Source organism: Phyllostomus hastatus, unplaced genomic scaffold (assembly GCF_019186645.2).
Source record: "Phyllostomus hastatus isolate PE091 unplaced genomic scaffold, TTU_PhHast_1.1 phas_contig_148, whole genome shotgun sequence".
Lineage (NCBI taxonomy): Eukaryota > Metazoa > Chordata > Mammalia > Chiroptera > Phyllostomidae > Phyllostomus > Phyllostomus hastatus.
The window spans coordinates 12922913-12942392 of record NW_025333607.1 but is presented as its reverse complement, the minus strand read 5'-3'; the positions used below and the strand labels follow the sequence as shown (position 1 = coordinate 12942392).

The window sequence follows — 19480 nt, the reverse complement described above, 5'->3', positions numbered from 1 at the left end:
TTTCTCTGGGGTGTAATGTCCAGGAGTGTGATTGCTGGGTCCTATGGTAATTGCACGTTTAGGTTCTAACAAACTACCGAAGAGTTGCAAGGTGACCGTGGTAGCTCTCATTTCCGCCAGCTCCCGCCACGTGGAAGCAATTCAGTTTCTCCACATTTATGCTGCAGTTTGGGGGTGTTAACTGTTTTATTATTTTATGTCACTCATTCTGGGAGGCACATAGTAATATCCCATTGTGGTTTTAATTTACATTTGCACGACTAATGGTGTTGAATATTTTTCCATGTGCTTATGGGCCACCTGTGCATTTTCTTTGGTGAAACATCATGTCTTTTGTACATTTTCTATGCAGATTGTTCGCATACTGCTGAATTTTTAGAGTTCTTTTTGTACTCTAGATACGGTTCTTTGTCAGATAAGTGGTTTATAAATGTTTTCTCCCAGCCTTTGGCTGTCTTTCCTTGATATACAAGGATATTAATTTAGCATCTAGTACGTGCCGGTCGTTAGGGGGCCAGTTAACTTCGCTCCTGGACACCAGAAGGCAACTCTGCGGCCTCGGTGGCCGGCGGAATCGGGTGGGCTTTGACGCGGAGGCCCGGCTTTCACTCGGCAGCGTCCCCTCAGGAGAGCGGTGCCCTTTCCACTTCTGCTCCACCTTTTTCTGCTCCCGCCTGTCCTCCCACTCCTCCCGGCATGGTCCCGAGTGGCACAGCTCACTGTGGTGGCCATGGTCGCACCGGTGGAAAGGGACAGAGAGAAGAAAAGGGCCTGTTGAGGGCCTCTCTCTCTCTCTCTCTCTCTCTGTCTTAGGAGATAGGTGGTTAGAGGATTTGTTGAAATTCGATAAATATGGGTGATGTGATTCCTTGTGGACGTCTCTGCCTACTGTGTCAAAACTGCCAGAACCGGGCGGCATGACGGAATCGCGTCAGCACGCCCAGCACTAGGACCTGGCCTTGGGCGCCCCAGCCGGACACCACCCACGGGGCGCGCGGATCTTCACCAGTGTCGTTGGAAGTGTGCTGGAGGCGGGCGGGCAGTACGTGTTAACTGCGGGCACAGGAAACCTGCGATGCCCGTTATCTCTAAGTTAGCCTCCTTCGCTCTGAAGGGGAGGTAAGTCTGTGGAAAATCTTGAACTTCCAGGTCATTTTTGTCCCACCACCTGTTCTGGGCTGATGAGCTGTTTCAAGCCTGCTTGCTTTACATAAAGGGGCTTTGTGAAGATGCGATTACTCCCAACAATGCTGATGAGCAGGAAGAGAGTCCGTCTGCCATATGCCTTGTGAAGGTGCGTGGGCGTGTGCTGCCGTGAGCTGAGACTGGTGGGTAGACGTGAGCGAGAGCGACCAGGGTTTTGAGTAAAAGGAGTGCAGGTGGCTAGGTCCATGAGCAGACCGCCCTGAGGATGCCCAGCTCGGAAACACCTGCAAGGGACATCACTCCCTTGGGTGGTCGCTTTTAGGTTAGCATTTCTCGTAAATAACTTCTTCCGTACACTTAACCTAAGTCTATTATGAGGCTTTTTTTTTTACTTTCAAACCTCCAAATGTGTGACATTATTTATAAATAATTATCTTTAATGCATAATTGATAGTGACTAATCTCTCAGTATGTAGCGTGTCAAAAAAATTGTGTTAAGTTGCAACTCGGAGGTTTAGGTTAAATTTGTGAATTCTCCTTTTCCACAATTCTAAGAAAGGGTGACCTTTTTAATGAGTGATTTAATTTATATGGAAGAGTTTTCTTTCAATAAAGGTAAGTATATAGAAATATAAATTTTAAGTGTTTAATGTACACTTACGACAGCACTCCAGCAGCCTAACTGACCCACTGTGTGAGGGAGATACTGAAAAGTAAAATTGAAAGTCATCTAGACCTAGAAAGAGAAATAATACTAGGGCTTGAACAAGTTATAAACTTGACAATCAGCTCAAAATTAACTGTGTTGACTGTGCACATGTAATAAAGTTAATATTGTAAATCAAGAGCTTTTTTATTTTTTAACATCAATTTTATTGTTTTTATCACCCATTGTCTTTTACCCTTCTTTTTTACCCTTTAAAACATTAAAACCCAGAATAATTTTTACCTTATTTGTATTATTTAATTTCAACCTCTTCATTCTACATTTAGTGTTCAGATTTTTAAGTCTGACAAATAATTGGGACTTCAGGGCAAAGCAGTTCCTGGGATTGTTTGAATCCCAGGAACTCCCTGTGAATCCCTGGGTTCACAAATATTTCCAAAAAATACATCAGCTCTTGAATTTGTTTTTGCTTTGGTTTAATTTTTGTTACAGTTAAAGTACTGTATATTTTTGTCTTTTATCAAGATTTAGTTATATTTAACAATGGGTGTTTGGATATGAAAAACATACAAGGCACATAGTGTAACATAAAGAATAACATACAATTGAAAGTATAAAACATGCTGCTCTTTATGACATGAAGAGATGGCCGACATGTTTTCTCTCTCTTTTTTTTTTTTGGTCAATGAATTTGGATGTGGCGCCACCCAACACGCGCTGTCACTTGATTAGCTGGACCGGTACCGGACGTACTCTCTGGACGAGTTCTGTGAGGAGCAGTCACAGCAGGCTTCCCACGCGCTGGCACAACTCCAGGCTATCAGGGATAAGGCTATTTCAGAGATGAAAAGAACGATCTTCAAGGTAATCCTTTAATTGTATCCTCTCAATTTATCAGTTTTTTGTGTAGTGGTTAAAGCAATTGCTCCAAATCGCACCCCTGGAAAAAGCACTGGAAATGGGCAGATGGAGGGACAAAGGTGGTTAGTTAGCCCAGTGGCTAGTGCTTTCCGTTTACCAGGTACAGTACGGGAACTTTCCCTGAATGCTCTGTAGAATGCACAGACATGTGCATGGAGGTGTTTTTGTGTCTTGTACAAATGATTGTGTGCACATTTCTACGTATGTACTTCCCAGATGCTTCCAGTGTGACTTGCGCTGACATATAAAAGGGAATCGTCACAAAGCTCAGGGTCCCTGAGACAAAAACTCGTCGCTCAGGAGAAACATAACTGGATGAGATAAAACTTGCCTGAGGATTTCGCTAAAAGGACTCAGTGATTCAGTGACCAGTGTCCTCGAGGCTCTCGCGCCCGATGTGCTGTGACTCCTGTCACAGGATTGTCCCGTGCAGCGCCCCCGTGTGGGGAGCCACCGTGCACAGAACGTGGTTCTCGAATGCACTTGGGTGAGGGACAGCGTCACCGCGTTAGCGCCTTGCTGCCCCCCGCTGCCGCTGTGACTGAACCCAGAAGGATGTGCGAGGCTCTCTGGGGGAGCAAATGGACTGGGTCTCCCTCAACTGATTTTCACAGATTGCTCCTCCGAATTGGACTTGGGATAGATGCCGGGTGTCTGCAAGGCCCGTTGACAGGAAGACGAAGTGCAGCTATTTTATGTCCGTGAAATGAAGCCGCCTCTTCTTTACCGTATTTCTCCTGGTCCTGGCCTCCCTCAGCACACTCGGGGACAAACACAGACTCGGGGACAGTCGGGCCGAGGACAGCATGACCAACAAGGCGTTCACGAAAGGACTCAGGCCCCTGGGATGTGGTAAAATACTACTTAGGGTCGCCCCGCTTTCTCCCGTTCAGCGCCGCCAGGGTCTGTCTGGTCATCGACGTTTGTTAAGGGATTTCCGTTTAAACCAACTTCTGATGAGAGCTCATCAGACCTACTTACTGCCAGCCCTGTTGTGGAAATCAGTGGGCCGTCTTTTTTGTTTGTGGTTGCCTTAGCTGTGCAACTCATTTTGGTTTGATATAGTCCCACTTGTTCATTTTTTTACTTTTGTTTAACTGCTTGGGGAGACATACTCCCCAAAATATGGCTAAGAGCAATCGCAGAGTTGACTGCCTAAGCTTTCTCCTAAGACTTTTACGGTTTTGGGTCTTACATTTAAGTCGCTAATCCACTTTGTATTTATACTTGTATATATGGTGTAAGAAAGTGATCTAGTTTAATTTTTTTTGTCTGTATCTGACCAGTTTTTGCGACATTATTTATGGAAGAGACTGTCTTTCCTGTTGTATGTCCTGGTCTCCTTGGTCACAGGTGCACTGACCGTATAGGCATGGGTTTATTTCTGGGTTCACTGTCCTGTTGCATTGATTACGTGTCTGTTGTTATGCCAGCGCCCTGTTGTTTTTGTTACTGTAGCCTCGTAGTGCAGTTTGATACCAGGTAACCGCAGGACGCCTCCAACTTTGTTCTTTCTTGGGATTCCCTTGGCTGTTCGGGGTCACCCGTGGTTTGCAGCCGTGTTCTCCAGATGAGCTTGCTGCCCCCTCTCCCCCGGTTCTCCTTCCGGAAACCCAGTGATCCACAAATTGATACCTTTCTTGTTTCCCGTTGATTACATAGGTGATTTTCCCTCTGTTTCTTTTTCCTCTCTGATTGGATCATTTCTTTCTCTAATTTAAAATAATTTTTAATCACGATTGACATTCAATGTTACATTAGTTTCAGGTGTGCATCCCAGTGGTTACACATTTACGTAACTTACACAGTGACCCCTGGTAGGTCTCCTCTGCAGCTCTCCTAGTATCTTCGGTGTGATTACTTTGAATTCCTTGTTGGATAATTCCTGGGTGTCTGTTTCTCTGGGGCCAGTGGCCGGAGGTTTACTATATTCCTTCAGCAGGCTTAAGAATCCCTGATTTTCACGATTCCTGTAGGCTCGCGTAGGCGTTTGTGCACTTGAAGAAGCTGTCGTCTCTTTATGGGCCGACTCCAGTAAGGGAAGACTTGCACCTGTGGCTGGGACATGCTGGAGTGACTTGTGACCCTGGGTCCAGGGGTGCAGGGGGCCACATGCAGGGCCCTGTGGAGGCGGCAGGTCCTGTGAGGGGTGTGAGGTCTCTTGGCTGAGGCTTCTGAGGACCAGAAGCTGTGTGGTCATCGGACACTACTACAGTGGGTCTCCAGGGACTGCAGGGGCTCTTGGGGTGCTCGCAGTGTCCCCAGGTCCAGTGGCTGAGGACCAAGGCAGGCGGCGGGGGTGGCCGGCACTGGTGCTGTGCATGCACCTGGCTGCTGGGGCATCTGTGGGTGGCCGTGCAGCGGCAGGGCCTCACACACACACAGTGACGGGGGCCAGGGCAGGAAGCAGGCGGCAGGCCTGCTGCGGGCGCGCTGGGCGCTGCTGGGACCCAGCATCGGTGTGCAGCGCTGTGGCTGCTACAGGCTCGTGGCATGGAGGCCGGAGTCGCCTCCACTGCCATCTTGGATGAAGTTTTCAAACTGAAATGTCTAGCTACTCGGTGGCCAAACTCTAGGCTAGTGGTCCTCCGACAGGCTGCCCACTAGAAGCACCTGGGCGGCTTTCCATGAATACACTCGGGGTGTCTGGGACCCCCGAGACCCGTGGAATGACAGTGTCTGCCGTCAGGGCCGGCAGCGCTATAAACACTCCGAAGTGACTCTGAAGTACCCCTGGGTTGGAAAGGGTTGCTCTGGGCGACCTCTGGGACGGCCTGGCTCCGGAGGAAGGCAGCGCAGGTGTGGGCGGGACGGGAACGGAGAGCCAGAGTCAGTGGTGTAGACCTGGAGGACGGAGATGGCCCACCCAGCCCAGCCCAGCTCACCTCCTGTGGTGGCAGAGGGTGGGTCAGCCTGCCCGGGGGCAGAATCCCCACCGGCATCACCAGTGTTGGATAAAAAGACCAGGCCTATCACTGTGTAATTTTTGTGCTGAAACGGGTACATACTAAGCTCTTTAAAACTGCTCTAGTACCATGGCTAAAGATCTTTACTTTGAATAATTAATAGGCTCTGCCCATTTTACCAATTAAAAATCCATGCATTATGCACATAAAGTCTTCAGATCACTCCTGGGAAAACAACCTTTTCAATAAAATCATAATCTATTAAAAAGTCGTATTCCCTTTGTCAGGCCCAGGGTGGCTGTGCCTGTGACTAGTATAGAAATTAGGTCTTTCTTTAGCGCTTTCTTTGGCCAGCTGCTTCAGGCAGCTGCGGATTCAGTAAAGAACTTCCTCACCTTGGTAAGCCATCCCTCCAGTCAGCCGCCAGTACTGGAAAAAATGTGCCAGGTGGTTAAGCAACTGACCTAGTTAATTCAAAAAAGAAAACAGAAATGAATAAAATGAAATATGAAGAGAGGTGACATAAGAAACTCATGCAATCGTTTTTCTAAAAATTAGAGCACACGTTGAAAAGAATGACTACGTACGAGTATTTAGGTGCCAACTGGAGCAGAAATGAAAAAGCATGACCAATAAGTACAAAAATTGGAAACATTTTTAGAATTCTGAAGGTCCATCGGGAATTAAATGGTTGTGTATCTAAAAGGAATCCTTTGGAGTAGCTTCCAGATTATTTTTAGGATCACAATTTAGAAGTGTTTGGGGGTCCTGATACTGATACCACCCCGTATTTTTGATCAAAACATGCCACTCACTTCTGACCGGCTAAGTTGGTTGTCTCAAGAGATGAAATTATACTTACATATAAAAATCTAACATCAAACTTGACGAACTTGAATTGTTCCTTAATTCTGTATTATGTAGCACCCCTGTGTTAAAATTAAGTCTAGCCCTGACTGGTGTGGCTCAGCTGGTTGGAGCATCGTCCTGTAAACAGGAGGGTCGCAGGTTCGATTCCTGGTCGGGGCACACGCCTAGGGTGGGCTCGGTGGAAGTGCATGCAGGAGACAGTCAGTCGATGTTCCTCTCTCCTGTCAGTGTTTCTCTCCCTCCCTCCCTCTCTCACTCCCCTGCCCCCTCCCTAAGACCAGCATGCACGCCCGCGGGTGAGGATAACAAAGTAAAATAAAGTCTCATTGCTGTAGCCTAGCACCAAGGAGGCGGCATTGCACTGAGTTTTAGGAATCCTTATATTGAGACTTTACTCTCCCCCAGTGGCAGCTCTTGGTGCATCTGGGGAGGGTTCCTCTGTGTAGGAGCACACGGACATTTATGAGTGTGTGCTTCCTGTTGCAGTCTCCCATGTTAACCTGCCTTTACAAATGAGACACCAAACTGCACAGGTTTCAGGACCTAAGTTTTCTGTCTCGTGTTTAAGCAGGAGGCAGGCATAGAGGGTAAAGCACAAGGTAAGTTTCTAGGGAAAATTGCTATCTTTAGTTCCAGTGTGTTATTCAGACTAATAAACATGCTGCACCTTAGAACCCCTGCTGCGTCAACACGGGGAATCCTCCCCTGTCTCTCCTTTGCGGACTGAACTGCAGGCGGCAGAGAGGGAGGAGATTAGAGAGTGCTTTGCGTTGGAGTTCTCCAAGGACAACACGGCGTATTTCAAAGTGCCCAAATGCCGGCGTTTCTTCCACACCGTCCTGCGGTTCCTGATGCTGGTGGACTGCCTGTTCCAGGAGCTGGTCCGCCAGCTGATGGACGCGGCGGCGACGCTGCTCTTGGAGTTCTTCAGTGACTCCGCCCGAGCGCCGTTATCCGAGGAGAAGAGGAATGAAAACCTCATCAAGTAAGTCGTCCTTTTTACTTACAGAGGGACTTTGCAATCATGGGGCTGTGAATATCGATTGCCACTCATGGGGGAGATACCCAACAGTCGAAGCTAAGACTTGAAAGTTCTCCTTATAGCAAGTTGTATGTGCTTAGTTTTTACAATGATCTGAACTTAGCATCTGGTAATAGTTTACTTCATACTGTCCATAAAACTTAAGAAAATTTCCCCCAATTTTTTTTTCAAGTTCTGCGTATGTCAGATTGCCATGGAACATATGGGGCGTCCAGTACAATATGAAATTCCGATAAACAATGAATAATTTTTTAGTATGTGTATGTCTCAAATGGTACCTATACTAAAAATTTTTGTTTGTCTGAAATTCCAATTAAACTGGGTGTTCTGTACTTTTCTAAATATGGTAATTCTATATACAGATATACTGTGTCTTTAAAGTTCAGAGCTAGTTCTTAAAGACACAAGAGTGATTCTAGAAGGAGCCATAAAGTTCAATTGAATTTGAGTTGATTCCATTGTATAAGATCTGTTGAATACAAAATATTTTCACCTTCTATTTAAACACTTTTAAAAAAAAAAAGGATTTTTCTTATTTTCCACAAGTGTGTCTATCTACTGTAATTTGTGAAACATGGACTGAGTTGAAATCGTGGAATACTTATGATTATGCCCAGACCATCAAAATTGACAACATCATTTTGACCCAATCAAAGTTTTAGTATCATAACTGAAGAGTAGTTAAAATGTATCAATTCATAAAGCTCTGAAGAATCTTCAAGTGAGTGTATGGTTCTCTGATTTATTACCAAATCCACAGCTTCGGTCACTTACCCAAGGCCTCGTGGTGGACTCGCGCCAGTGCCAGGGCCTCAGCCTGCATGGAAACAGCCGTCTGCTGACAACACACCATGACCTTGGTTCTTCTAACACTGTTGTGTGTGTGTAGGAAAAGGTTTCATTCTGAAAATAATTATTTTAAAAACTAGTATAATTCATTCAGTATATTATAGAAAATTTGTAAAACAAATTCTATAACTTAAATACAATGTCTTATCATTTTGGTGTAGTTCTTCTGGACTTCTCTATATTCTTCTGTTGGTATAACCCTCGTGTACTACTTTGTAGTCCATTTAAAAATCCGACAACACCCCTGCATGCCTTTGTTAATGTGACAGGAGGAACACGTGGGCACTGGTTCAAGTGCGTCTTTTCGTGCATCAGACCACCTAGGTTGTAAGTCCTGTTTTTATCTCTGATGAGTTCTGTGGCTTACGTTACTATTAATCTATCAGAGCTTACGTAAGTTCTTTACACCCCGGTTTCCTCATCCATAACCTGGAGGTGACAACAGAATGTATCATAATGTTGTTGGAGAGTGACCACGAAGCGGATGTCTGGGAGGTAGCAGCCGCGGTTGTTGAGTCTGTCTCCGCCGACCTGCCGACGACGCCGACCTGTGTTTCCTTCCGGACCGGTGATGCGGAGCATGCTGCGTGTGTGCGCCCACCCGCTGGCTGTGTGTCTTCTCGGGGCGGGGGGGGGGCGTGTCTGCTCAGATCCCGTGTCCGTCTTTAGATTGTGTTACTTGTCTTTTTCTTGTTGAGTTGTAAGAATTAAAAAAAAAAACATTTTGGGTACTAGACACTTTTATTGCTAAATAATGGATTGTTTTCAAAAATATTCTTCCCATTCTGCAGGTCTTTTCATTTCCTTGACAGTATTCCTTAGGGCATAAAAGTGATTTTGCAGGGTCCACTTTATTTATTTATTTACTTACAGTGAGAGTGTTTAGGTGTCAATTCTAAGAAATCATTGCCTAATCCAAGGTCATGAAGGTTTACACCTGTGTTATCTTTTAATATTTTACAGTTTTAGCCCTTATATTTAGACCTTTGATACATTTTATGTTAACTTTATAGTATCAGTCAGGATTCTAAATTCATTCTTTTGCATATCAGTATTCAGTTCCCCCATTACTATTTGTTGGGAGAAAACAGGCAGTGAGCTCCTTGCTATAGGACGAGGTGACGAGTGTTTGGATCCAACTCCAAAAGCAAAGGCAGCAAAAGCAAAAACAAGCGAGGTCTACGTCAAACTAGAAAGTTCTGCACAACAACGGAAGCCATCGACCAAATGAACAGGCAGCCTGCTCATGGGGGAAAACACTTGTGAATCATAGATTCAATAAGGAGTTGATACCCAAAATATGTAGAGAACTCACACAACTCGACAGCAACCAAAATCCAATAAAAAAAAATGGGCGGAGGATCTGACTAGACATTTATGTTAATGCAAGTGGCTGACAGGTGCATGAAAAGCTGCTCCGTGTCACTAATCACCAGGGAAATGCAAATCAGACCACACCGAGGTCTCGCCTCTCACTGGTTAGAGCAGCGCTGATCAACGCGGCAGGAGATGACAGGTCGGCGAGGACATGGAGCGGAGGGACCCCTCGCACGCTGCTGGAGGGAATGGACATCGGCGCCACTGCCGTGGAGAGCAGGGCGGCAGTTCCCCAGCAAGTTAAAAGTAGAGCTACCCTGTGGCCCAGCAGCTCCACTTCTGAGTATTTGTCTGAAGAAAATGAACACACTGATCCGAAAAGCTAATACACACCTCTGCATTCATGGCAGCAGCGTTCATGGTAGCGAAGATTTGGAAACCACTTAAATGTCTCATTGGTGGATGAGCGGACGAAGAGGTGTTTGCTATACATTTGTGGCGGGGGGGGGGGGTATACACATATGGAGTACTACTCACTTATGGAAAGAAGGAAAGCCTGCCATTCCCAACAATGTGGATAGACCCGTTAGAGGATGACGAATAGCATTTCACTTACACGTGGAATCTAAAACAATAAAACAAATGAATAAACATAACAAAACCCACAGACACAGAGCAAACTGGAGTTTGCCTGAGGGGCAGTGGGTTGGGAGGTGGGCAAAGTATTCTCTTGTTGCCAGAAACTCCTCATAGCCTTATTTTCAACCTTACTTTTTCACCTTGTATTCAGATATGTATCTTATCTTATTACGATTTGATTTTTGCTTTTTACCCAACCTGATAGTTTTTGTCTTCTGCTGGGGAAATTGAGCCTATTCACAGCTGGTGATGACTGGTATGGTTTAATCTTATTTCTTCCATTTTTTTTTTCATGCCTGTTACTTATTTTACTTTGTTTTTGTTGATCCCCCTTTCTCTTTTCCAGCTTTCCTATTTTTGCAGTTATCAGTCAGATGTCTCTTCATTCCCAGTGCCATCCTCCACCTTATAATTTAGAGTTCTTTATACTTTTCAGTGTGTGTGGGAATTCTCCATCTTCCTAATAATTATGATTAAAATTATTTTTCCCTATTATTATACACTTGTACATAGTTACTTTTCTATAAATGTTTTTGTCTCTATTTTCCTCAGTTAAGGCTTGTGGAATGTTTTTCCTTCCCCATTCTGCTTAAATGAGACAAAAATGTTTCATGGCAGTAAAGCATGAATACCATGAAGGTACCGTTTTTAAATACGTAATTCAGTGGCATTAAGCACAGTCGGTGTTGTGCAACCATCAGTGTGTCCATTTCTGGAACTTTCTCACCCTCCTGAGCTGACACTCTGTTCCCATCAACAGTGACTCCTACTTTCCCGTGCACGGCCCCCAGCAAGCCCCGTAACCTCTGCTGTATGGTCTGTGTCCGTGAATTGGCCTATTCTAAGTAGCTCGTGTAAGTGGAATCATACAGTATTTGTCTTCTGTGTGTGGCTTATTTCACATATCATAATGTTTTCAAGGTTCGTCCATGTTGTGGCATATATCAGAATTTCTTTTTTAAGGCTGAATAACAGTCCATTGTGTGGATAGACCACGTTCTGTTGATTCATTCATCTACTGACGGGCAGGTGGGTTGTTTTAACCATTGGCCATTTGAATAATGGTGCTATGAACATTGATGTGCAAGTATCGGTCCGCGTCCCTGTTTTCACGTCTTTAGTGCATGTACCGAGAGGTGGGGTTGCTGGATCCCGTGGCAGTCCCACACTTAACTTCCTGAGGAAGTTAATTTCTCTCCTGTTTTCCACAGAAGCTGCACCATTTTCATTCCCACCAGCAAAGCACTAGGTTTCTACTTCACCAACACTGTTATTTTCCTTTTTAAAAAACATATTAGCCCTGGCTGGCATAGCGCAGTGGATTGAGCACAAGCTGTGAACCAAAGTATCACAGGTTCGATTCCCAGTCAGGGTACATGCCTGGGTTGCAGGCCATGACCCCCAGCAACCGCACATTGATGTTTCCCTCTCTTTCTCTTTCTCCCTCCCTTCCCTCTCTAAAAATAAATAAATAAAATCTTTTTTAAAAAGTTAAAAAAAACATATTAATCCTACTGTGAAGTGATATCTCATTGTGGTCTTGGTTTGTATTTCCCTGACAAGTAGAGATGCTATGCAACCTTTTTGCATACTTATTGGCCGTATTTCTTTGGAGGAATGTTTAGTTATTTATGTTTTATGGGTGTTAACGAGATATAAGAGTTTAAAGACTTTTTTTTTCTTTCCATTTCTTATTCCAGAATATATGAGGACACCTCTCCTTTTATTGGAAATATAAGGGGTGCTAAAGAATTTGTTAATGATTCAAACCTACGAGCTACTTCTCCTGGAAAGACAGAAATAAAAACGGACCTTGATATTGAGGTAAAATGGTCTCTGAAAAATACATACACATAGATTTTAATGAGTAAATGAAAAATATGTGAATAAGTAAAATGAGTAAGTTTTGAAGTCAAAATGTGATTTATGATGAATACATTTCCCGCCCAACACACACACACACACACACACACACACACTCACCCCTTCCCAGCGTAGAAGCTGTGTTTGTACTTCTCTCCTGTGGTTCCTCGTTCCTGCGTTATCATGTACTCACTGTGTCCACCGGGCACGGAGCTGGGCACTGAAGTACAGCCTCGGGCAGCTCCACGGAAAACACCAGCAAGTTACGTTGTGAACAGTGGCAGACCGAGGCCAGAGTTTGCGTGGAGCGGCGGAAGACCCGGAGCAGCACAGTGGTGAAGGAGCAGGGCGAAGCTGGAGGACTGGCGCCCCCGATCTCAGGAGTTCTTCCCAAGCTGCAGGAGTGAGAGTAGTGTTTTATCAGGGACAGCACAGGCAGACAGGTCAGCGGCACAGAACGCCGTGAAGACAGCCAGCTGGTGTTTGACCAAGAAACTAAGGCAATGCAGTGGAGCAAAAAGTCTTTTCTAGTGTACCTTTAAGTAATTCCTTTGTTTGATACTTGCGTTGATTGTACATATTATAAGACAGCTAAACTAATTTTCCCCAAATGCACTAACATAGTTTATTGAGTAATTTATCCTCTTCCCATTAATTAAGATGTATCTTTACCATGTGCTAAATTTTTACATATTCTTATACCTGTTCTTTTATTGTAACTTTTTTGTTTTTGAAGAGCCCAGATCAGAGAGCTGAGCTGATCATCCTCTTAGTTCATGGAATACTTCCTTCATCAGCTCATTCAGGGCCTCTTGTTTGTTCTACTGTTTTATTTTTTTCCTTTTCCGTGTACTTAACCAGTCTTCCTCCCTCTGTGAGAACTCACTGCACTCTAGGTCATGTATATTTCTTCAGTCTGCTTTCTGTAAGTTCAGAATGAATTTTTAAAAACAAGTCATTATTGGTTATTGGTGCATTCACACTGCCATCTGCATGAATGCCATTGTGCCGCCATTCTGTCTGCACTTTTTTCCACTCCACATCGTGTTGTTGAGGTTCATCTCGGGTAGAGCGGGATGTAGAGCTAGACCTCATGGTGACGGGCCACCAAATCGCCCTCCCGTGAAGGGCCTGTGGCCCCAGGGGCCGGGAACGCTGTCCGCAGGGGGCCCGGAGCTGCCGGCTCTCTGCGATTCTTGCTCCCGCTGCACCACCTGGTCCGAGGCCGAAACCCCCTGGTGGGGTGGCCCCCCCCGCCCCCGCTCGTGCGCTGAGTGGGCCTGCAGGGTGTGACGGCGTGGCATCACAGCACAGCGCGGGGCAACCCCGAAGGGCTGTTCCGGCCCCAGAGCTCCCAGGGGGTCGGCCGAGGCTGCCGCCTGGCCTGTAGCACAGCTCAGCTTCGCCTCCACCCACTCGGCCTCCGTGAGGCCCCTCCCTTGGGTGCTGACCCCAAGTACATTCCTTAATGAACACCCTGCCTGCCTGCCTTGGGGTCTGCCTCCCAGGGACCCAATCTGTGATGGTGTACACACACACACACACACACACACACACACACACAGTTCATTGTCCGTGATCGTTGCATGAGTTTCCATACATCAGCCTCTATGTGTCTGTTCTACAAACGCTCAGGTCACCTCTGAGGCTGCACTGCCCCTAACAGGCAGCAACAAGCAGCCTCTGGGCAGGTGACTCGCTGGACTCGGTGGAAACTTCTCCGTGTCGTGTGTCCGCGCAGATCCCGGGGCCGGAGGGCAGAGACGGTTTATTGCGAACGCCGCCCTCGTGCCCCCCGAGAGTCGCGTCCCCGTCGCCAGCCAGCACGCTTCTCCCCGGGCCTCTCTCCCTCTCAGTTCTCCGTCTTTGACGACCGTCTGGTCTTTGCCAGTCTGATGCGTGATACGTGGTGTCTCCCTTCTTATTTCTGTATTTCTTTAATACTGAGGCTCAACATCCATATGAGTAGCTATTTTATTTTCCTTCTTTGAGTTGCCTATTGTTGTCTTTGGAACCTTTGTTTTCCTATTGGGTTTCTTATTTTTGGGGACTCCCTGGCTTGTGACTCGGCTCAACGTGTACGGGCACAGGGACCGCCCCCAGCTGCCATCTGCCCCCAGTTCCGTTCCTGCCCGCAGCCCGGGTTCCGGCATCTGGCTCACACTTTGCTCCCAGGGCCTGGCCTTGGTCCGCTCCTGCGTTTGCCTGTGCCGACCTCATGTCTGGTGTGGACTGCCCTCTGGAGCCCATTCGAATGCCCAGTCCGAGATACGACAGTTAGTTCATTTCAGGAGGCGCTGAGTCAGAGGTGCTTGTGAGCAGCCGGGTGGAAATACCCGTTGGGACGTTGGAAATGTGGGTCTGACTCCATCTCCCGAGGGACCAGGCTGAAGGCCTCCCCCCACGGCCCCTGGAATGCTGTGGAACGTACCAGTTCATCCCAAGTTTACCACTTAGAGGAATCAAACAATTTGAGTCATTCTTGTTGGCACAGAAAGCCTAACAGCCAAAAATTGACTTTCTTATAAAAAGATTTTCAAGCCCCAGTCCGTGTTGTCGCTGGGGCGTGGAGTCACAGACCCACGCCTCCCTTCCAGCCTGGCCACGCGCTAGCAGCACTGCCTCTGACACAGTAGCACCAGCTCCCGGAGCCTCCGCCTCTCTTTATGTGCAGCGGGGGGCACCAGTTCCTGCCCGGGGTTACCGTGACGATGCCTCGGTGAGGGCGCCTCGTTTGCCGTGGCGCCCAGGACACTTCCAGCAGTGACCAGTGTGTCAGTAGTGAGTGCACCGTGAGTTCTGTGTCAGAAATAAGTACACCAGGATATGTCTGTCTGTCAGATGGTGTGGTGTACCCTTCAAGAATGATTCCAGGCAAAATAGTTATGTGCTGTACCATGAGAAGGTAACTAGGGCTTGAGGGTCCGTCATTCCAGGGTGAGGGGTTATTTTCCAGAATAAGCTATGCAACACATTAAATGCTTGTTTGGAATTGTCCAGATGGACGTTTTTCTTGTGATGAAACATAACCTAAAATTGACCATTTTAGCCATTTTTCAGTGCGTAATTCGGGGGCATTGGTCCATGCACAGTGCTGTGCAGCCGCCGCCACCACCCACTCCCAGAACCTCCTCCTCCTCCCAAACGGAGGCTCTGCCCGGTCTGTGTGGAGCCTGTCAGCTGGCCCTTCCCCTCCAGCACCGGCCCGACCGGCCCGGGCTCTCTCCCCGCAGCTCAGTAGCGTGCCCACGGCCTTGGCTCCTACCCTTAGTGCCTTTGTTTGCTGCTGGCTGGAGCTGAAGGCCGGGCTTCGGCCGGTGATCCCACCGGTACTGCAGTGAGGTACACGTCCCAGACGCCTCGGGCACGGAGCACTGTTGGGGGGGCGTGAGGGGTCAGGATGGGGGGGCGGGGGGAGGGGCGCTGGTGCCCAGCCCGAGCCCCAGGGTAGTCACGTTGTGTCCCTTCTGTTCTTACGCCTGTCGTTTCCAGTCGGGACGCCCGTGCCCGCGTGGGCGTGGCACAGGGACGAGCCAGGACCCGTGGGAATGCATTTGAGATACATGCCTGTCCGGCAGGGTCCCAAACCTGAGTGCCCAGCAGAGCCACCCGTTCAGCTTGTAAACGGTTCGGCTTCCTGGGCCCCGTCCTTGGGGTGGGGCCTACAAGTTTGTGTTTTCAGTAAGCTCTAAGATGATTGACATGTGGTCATTCTGGCATCCATTTACAGAGGTTTTTTTTGGGGGGGGGATACTGGAGCATAAATGTTACTCAGTTACACTGAGGTTACTTATCATGTAAAATTTAGGTCTCTGTGTTATTCTAAATGAAATGTTCTTTTCATTACTGTATTGTCCCTGAAACTGTATCCTCCCTGTTCAATCAGCTTTTGAATAGCATTGCAGTGGACAAGGATTTGAGAAAAATGTATGCACCGATATTTGAAGTAAATCTGCGCTTGAGGATTCCTGGAGAGAGCGATTCTTCCGAAAATTCTGAGGAGAACTTGCTAGGGTCTGCTGAGTGCTCCGAAAAATCGGCGATGCGTGAGGAAGAGGAAACACCAAAAAGTGAAGTCAGCGGCGTCATAAAACGCGCGTGTGATGTACACCGAGGAACCAAACCCAAAAAACCGAATGACAACCTTGAAGAAGTTCTCTTAGGTAAGACAAATGAGACGTTTAAGAATGAAGGGGGAGCCCTGGCCGATGTGGCTTAATTGGCCGGAGCGTCATCTGGTGACCACAACGTTGTGGGTTTGATTCCCAGTCAGGGCACATAACCTGGGTTGTGGGTTCAATCCCCACTCCAGGTGCCTGTGGGAGGCAACCAATCGACGCTGCTCTCTCCCATCAATGTTTCTCTCTCTCCCTTCCTCCCTTCATCTCTTTCTAAAAGCAGTGAAAAACTTTATTATTGTTTAGCCTCGGATGAGGGTCAATAATAATAAATAAGGATGAAGGGAGCTGTCCCAACAGCTGGGAATGGACAAGTGGGAGAAAACAGAGCAGCGTGTGTGCTGTCGATCAGGAGGGCTGGTTTTCGCACGTGTTAAAGGACGCACGCGGCACGCACGAGCCCACAGCTCGTCTGCAGTGTGCGTGGGTGACCGCGCCGTCACTCGTTTCTACCTTCACACTCGCACCGTCGCCGCCGAGGGGCCCTGAGCGCCCCCTTCCCGAGGAGGAACGGCACCTGGGACTCCAGTGAAATCGAAGACTCATGAACTCCACCGGCGACCCCCGTAATCAGAACCTGGGGAGCCGGGCACATTGCTGGACCACGGTCTTTCCAGGTTGTTCTCAGGGTGATGGGGAAGCGCTGACACATACCAGCTGGTCATCTGTTTATGTTCAGAGATGGGGAGGGAGGGAGGGAGGAAGAGAGGGGGAGAGACATCCATGTGTGGTTGCCTCTCACACGCCCCCAGCTGGGGACCTGGCCTGCAACCCAGGCATGTGCCCTGACTGGGAATCGAACCAGCAGCCTTTTGGTTCGCAGGCTGGCACTCAATCCACCAAGAAACACCAGCCAGGGTGCAACTTGTCATTTGTCCTATGTAAATATTAACCAAGTTTTTATTCTCTTTCTTTCACTGGATCCTAATAGGTGTAGACCTCTTCTTTGAGAATAAACATGATGAGTAAGTAGTCAACAGTTTTGAATTATAAGCAATCGTATTTTATATGTTAGTTACTGCATTATTCTGAAATGTGCTTTGTTTTTTTTCTCCTAGACTTTTAGAATTCCCCACAAACGTCTTTATTGCTCCCAACAGATTGGAGTTTTCAATAAAAATTCAAAACATGGTGACTGGCATTGAAAAATGTATAAGTAAGTGTTTTACGTGTTTAATTAGATACATTGTATTTCTCAGCAATATTCTCTTAGATACATTGTATTCCTCAGCAATATTCTCTGAAGTTCAGGCATTTAATGCCTTTACCCCGGGATGTGGCAGATGTTATGGTGTAGCAGAGGCATAAATCCACCCTGTTCGGGGTAAATCAACGTGAATTTAGAATTACTTGAGCACGGGGCAGTTGAATCCATAACCGTAGAATCAGGAAAACAGAGGCTTGGATTTTTTTTTTTCCAGTTGACATACTACAGAATCTTCAGAGACTGAAAGCAAATAAGCAGTATCTTCTGCATCACAGCAAAAGAAAGATACTGCCCCCACCTTACGGAGAGTTTCTTTTCCGGCTGCACGTACGGCACCTGAGATTCCATGGCAGTCACTGGTCTGACCGGGAGCCAGTCCCTCCTGCGCCATCTAAGTCTGACATGGGCCTCGGGACAGCAGGGCCCCTGCAGCTCCCTAGACGCGGCATCGTCCCCCAGTCACACCGCGTGGTTGCCACGTTCAGAGGGCCCTCCTTCCAGCCTCGGCTGCTATCCGAGGCGTCACCTGGCGTCTTTTTGCTGGCCGGCGGAGCCCAGCCTTCCTCCCTGTGCTCAGTGTCGAGCTGTGAGAGGGCCGTGCCTGTCCTCCGGGTACGAGTTCTTTCTCGGCGACAAGATCCGCAAGCATTTTCCCCCAGGATGTGCCGTATTCTTTCACTCCTTTTCACGGCGCTAAACCTTGTACTTTGACAAAATACAGCGGATCCATTTTTTCTTCCTTTCGTAGATGATGCCTTCGGTTGTGTATTTAGAAACTCCTTGTCTAACTCAGTCGTACAGATTTTTCCTGTGTCATCTTCTAGAAGGTTTATGGACATGTGTGTTTTATTTTCTAGGTGTATGATGCATCTTGAGTTGCTATTTTAAAGTGTATAAAGTGAGATCAGAGTTCTCTTTTTGCCCACGAATATCCAATTGCCCAGCTAGATTGTGAACTCATTAGTAATAGAGGCTGTATCTCCTTATCTTAATGTCCTCACGACAGTAGAGTGCTCTTCACCAGCACGCCCAGGTCATGTTAATGTCACTTGGTGACTCATTCGTAGTTTCTGTGTTCATCAGGCCCCCCACCCACCCACCAGTTACCTAAAACTGCTTCTTTTGTTTGCATAATACTAAATCCAGACTTTCACACCTGCCTTTGAATTCCGTTTATCTGTAGATGCTGCTCCCTGCCCCCCCCCCCCCGCCCCGTAATAAACCAGCCCGAGTTACCAGCAGTTCCGGAAGTCACGGCTAATTTTTAGGTGTTGCTTACATTGGGACTTCTGAAAACACTAGCTTTTTGCTTCTGTATTTTAGCCAAGATTACTCCGCTTTGCCAAGATCCCCGCCTGTCTGTCTTTACTGAGTTGATTTTAACTACGGACTTATCTAGTAAGTTACAAAGCATAATAGACTTGAAGAAGAAAACTGGATGGCCGGACTGCCAGATCCTTTTTGAAATGGATCCTGTCTACCAAAATAAAGTAAGTTGGGAAGTTTCTCTCAAGGAATGTTCGGTTGAATGAGCAGGAACCCACTGACATTCTCGGATGAAAGGGATTTAAGGAAAAATCACGGTGTCGTCATGTGTAGCGATTGGAGGATCATTCCCAGCTTGTCTTCCTCGTGGTGTCTCCTCTCTGCTCGCCTCCGTCTTCCCAGCTTCCCCTGGGAAAACGAGCCTTGTCCTCTGTGGTTCTCTCAGAGCGCCGCCTTGCCAGTGTGGCCACTGCCGTGGCCCTGGCTTTCCCGCCACCATCCATCCGACTGGGTGTGTCGGTTCCAGTTCCCAAGGGAGTGGAACGGTCTTAGCTTGCACCAGGATTCCACCCCATCCAAAGCAGCCACGTCTTGGGAACGGGGCAACAC

The 19480-nt window shown here is 47.3% G+C and overlaps 1 protein-coding gene across 1 annotated transcript in view; it reads left to right on the top strand.

Annotated features, from left to right (window-relative positions):
* DNAH14 (dynein axonemal heavy chain 14) overlaps nucleotides 1-19480 on the top strand; it is a 174992-nt gene that overhangs the window by 21870 nt on the left and 133642 nt on the right. The window contains exons 7-14 of the mRNA XM_045859402.1: nucleotides 1150-1294; nucleotides 2546-2677; nucleotides 7245-7495; nucleotides 12058-12181; nucleotides 16107-16383; nucleotides 17330-17363; nucleotides 17457-17554; nucleotides 18929-19095. Of these exons, the coding sequence (XP_045715358.1) occupies nucleotides 1150-1294; nucleotides 2546-2677; nucleotides 7245-7495; nucleotides 12058-12181; nucleotides 16107-16383; nucleotides 17330-17363; nucleotides 17457-17554; nucleotides 18929-19095 (1228 nt within the window). The remainder of the gene's footprint in view (nucleotides 1-1149; nucleotides 1295-2545; nucleotides 2678-7244; nucleotides 7496-12057; nucleotides 12182-16106; nucleotides 16384-17329; nucleotides 17364-17456; nucleotides 17555-18928; nucleotides 19096-19480) is intronic.